At 38.6% G+C, this 3,377-nt stretch overlaps 1 protein-coding gene across 1 annotated transcript in view; it reads right to left on the bottom strand.

The window, feature by feature from the left end:
- Nucleotides 1-3,377, bottom strand: part of LOC106867340 (BLOC-2 complex member HPS3) — a 58,588-nt gene that overhangs the window by 20,881 nt on the left and 34,330 nt on the right. Inside the window, exons 11-12 of the mRNA XM_052966821.1 lie at nucleotides 1,866-1,966; nucleotides 1,426-1,513 (exon numbers count right to left, since the gene is read on the bottom strand). Of these exons, the coding sequence (XP_052822781.1) occupies nucleotides 1,426-1,513; nucleotides 1,866-1,966 (189 nt within the window). The remainder of the gene's footprint in view (nucleotides 1-1,425; nucleotides 1,514-1,865; nucleotides 1,967-3,377) is intronic.

Raw genomic sequence — 3,377 nt, 5'->3', positions numbered from 1 at the left:
TATCATAAGATAAATATAATATAATATAATATAATATTTATCTTATGATATTTACTTTACTTTATATTATACTCATTTATTGTGCTTTTAATTATTAATTTTTCTATATGTGATAGTGGATTTTCATCGATGAGTTCTTGAAAATTGGTTATTTCCCTAAAACTATATATATATATGTGTGTGTGTGTGTGTAGGTCTGTATAGTGATTTTTGATAGATGTTAAGTAGTCTAATCATTATTCCTATTTTTTCTTGCTTTTATTTATATTCTAATTTGTATTAATCATTAAGAGCATTAGTAATATTTATTTATCGAACTTTTGTCTTGTATTGATATATTTATGTTTAATCTAGACTCTTTTAATCATTCAGCAATGCATCACATGTTGATATAGGCCAAATTCTTAGAATCCAGTTTAATCTGGTTGTTGGTTGTCTGTAGTGAGGTGTAGAGTTCATCTTCTACATGTCCGTAATGCATAACTACTCCAGCTATGGTGTCCACACCACCCGATGTGTTTGCTCTTCCAGTGAAACATTTATCAAATTTGCAAGCTGGGTTTTTGGGCCACAGGCAGAAGCATTACTTTGCTTACTGGAATGTTAGGGGCCAGCATTCATGAGGGACCTGGTGAACTCATAGGTTTCAGCTGGTTCAACCCATTACGTGTGAATGCTGTCACAAATAAGTATGAACAGTGAAGACCACACTGTCACCAGCCTGAAATTTTCATGCAGATTTTCCCTGCCCAGGAAATCTTGTACCTGTGTTCTTTCCCTGTGAGGAACCTCGCAGAACCTCCTCTCCACCTTACTTCTTGGATGCAGCACAAATCTACGCGTCTCCGTTCAAGCATCTCAACAATCTCACCAGACCTACCTTTCAGTGTGCCGACGTTGAGAGTGCTAATTCTGACAGTGTGGGAGGTGTGGGCCTGTGAGACCCTGGGATGGGGGAAAGCAGTGTCGTGTACCTGAAAAGAAAGCTTGCATTTGGCAGAATTCATAAACAAAGCAATGCCTACAACCTGCATACAGTACACCATCTTTATGCGCTGAAAGATCGATAAAACCCTGGGTAGGGGAGGGGATGGCATTAGGCCCCTAGAAGTGTTCACGGGAGACAAGCAAGGATGACAGAGGATAAGAACTTCCGGTACTGGTGTGTGTAAATATTAAGCTGTCAATCGTTTTGCAATGAGTGATGTGTTGGAGATAATTCTATGTCTTATTTGATCCCTCAATAAGTCACAGTTCAGAACAAAAGACTGGATTAGAATTCACAGACTGACATTCACTCTTCTCACCTTTTCAGAGTTAATAGAAACAGATACAAATATATCAGGTGGAAGTGGTGGGGCAGGTATTGAGATTGTGTTTAATTATAAGAATTAGTTATTCGTAGATAAATGATTGGGGACTTACTTTTGGTATATTTGAGAGTTCCAGCTCAGCAGCATCTAAGTCACAGAGGTCTAAGTACAAAACAACACATGCTAAATTGTTCAGGTAGCTGAAAGACATAATAATAATAATAATAATGATGATGATGCTTTCTTTCATTAGCCACAAGGGATCAATACATTGTGGACAATATCAAAGGACAAGTTACAACACACAAAAACCACAAGTGAGGGTTACATCAATCAATGGGAAATACTAGCACATCAAAGGATATAAGAAAGCACACATACACAGAAATTTGAGAAATCAATAAATAACTAGAATCCTCAATAGCAGGGCAGTCCACTTAGGGTAATCCGGGGTAAACCCCACACAAAAGTCCTGGATTCCTCCAAGGTCATCCCCAAGGTATGGGAAAGTACCATCTTCTGGTTTCTTTCTTCCTATTTAGAAAAACTTACTCAGAGTCAGTCCATTCGCTTTCACCAGTCTTGCTACTCTCATCCACCTTTTTCATAAACACACTAGAGGGCAGCACCTCCCTCTCAACCATCACCCCACTCTTCAAACGATATTTGAAGAAACTGATGAGGGCTTGGCCAGATAGGAAAGTGCCTGTCTTCAAACCTTTCAGACAAGTCCACCACACAACCTCTTTTGCTGCAGCCACCAAGCCCACAACTCTCTAATGCACAGACACTGAATGACTGCATGCAGGATGGTTTCATCTCCCTGCGTGCATCATGGGTTGGTTCAGCTGTTGGCGCTTCTATGCCTAAAGGGTTTACTTGTCTCGAACAGGCAATTCACAGCCCCTGTAGCACTGCCATGGAGTAAATGTAGTCCTTACTATTATAACAAGTCCCACCGTATAACTAACAAGTGTTTCTTTGTTAACATGCTGAGCTGGACTTCTCTTTCTAAGAAGCAAGGGAAGGACAAGAAAACCATTTTCTTGTTCCTTGAAACTCCTGTAAGATATTTCATCTTCTTTGACTTACAGGTGATCTTTTATTCTCCATCTACAGACCCCCACCCACCCTCACCAATCAATTTTTTACCTGAGCCATTTCTCATCAACAACATAGCAACAGAAGAATTAACTGTGCAATGAATATTATAATTTACCTGAAAATAATCTAAACTCAACATATTTTCTTTTTTACTTTCAGTAGAAATTTCATTTACCATTATTTCATTATTATTATTATTATTATTATTAATATCATTATCATTATTATTATTATTATTATTAATATCATTATTATTATTATTATTATTATTATTAATATCATTATTGTTGTTGTTATCATTTGCATCAGTTCATGCCGGTAGTTACACTCTTCATCAATGGATGAGCCAAGAGATCTCCAATGGTAAACTGGAAGAATCATTCAGCTGGCAGACAAAAGCTGTAACAGCATTTCTCCGGTGTCTTTGCATTCTGAGTTCAAATTCTACTCAGACCAATCTTGCCTTTCATTCTTCTAGGGGTCAATTAAATAAGTACCAGTTGTGTACTGGTGTTGATTTAATCAACTTAGCCCTTCCCCCAAAATTACTAGCCTTGGGTCAAAATTTGAAACCATTATTACTATCATCATCGTCGTTTAACGTCCGCTTTCCATGCTAGCATGGGTTGGACGATTTGACTGAGGACTGGTGGAACCCGAAGGCTACACCAGGCTCCAATCTAATTTGGCAGAGTTTCTACAGCTGGATGCCCTTCCTAATGCCAAACATTCTGAGAGTGTAGTGAGTGCATTTTACGTGCCACTGGCACAGGAGCCAGTCGGGTGGCACAGACATCGACCACACCTGAATGGTGCTTTTACATACATATATACATACATATATATATATAAACAATGTATAAGAAAAAGGGGTGCAGGCATGACTGTGTGGTTAAGAAACTCAGTTTGCAATCAAGTGGGTTCAGGTTCTGTCCCACTGCCCAGCATCTTGGACAGCCC

The sequence above is a fragment of the Octopus bimaculoides genome, chromosome 3, assembly GCF_001194135.2.
Source record: "Octopus bimaculoides isolate UCB-OBI-ISO-001 chromosome 3, ASM119413v2, whole genome shotgun sequence".
Taxonomy (NCBI): domain Eukaryota; kingdom Metazoa; phylum Mollusca; class Cephalopoda; order Octopoda; family Octopodidae; genus Octopus; species Octopus bimaculoides.
This window is presented reverse-complemented; position numbering and strand designations above follow the sequence as displayed.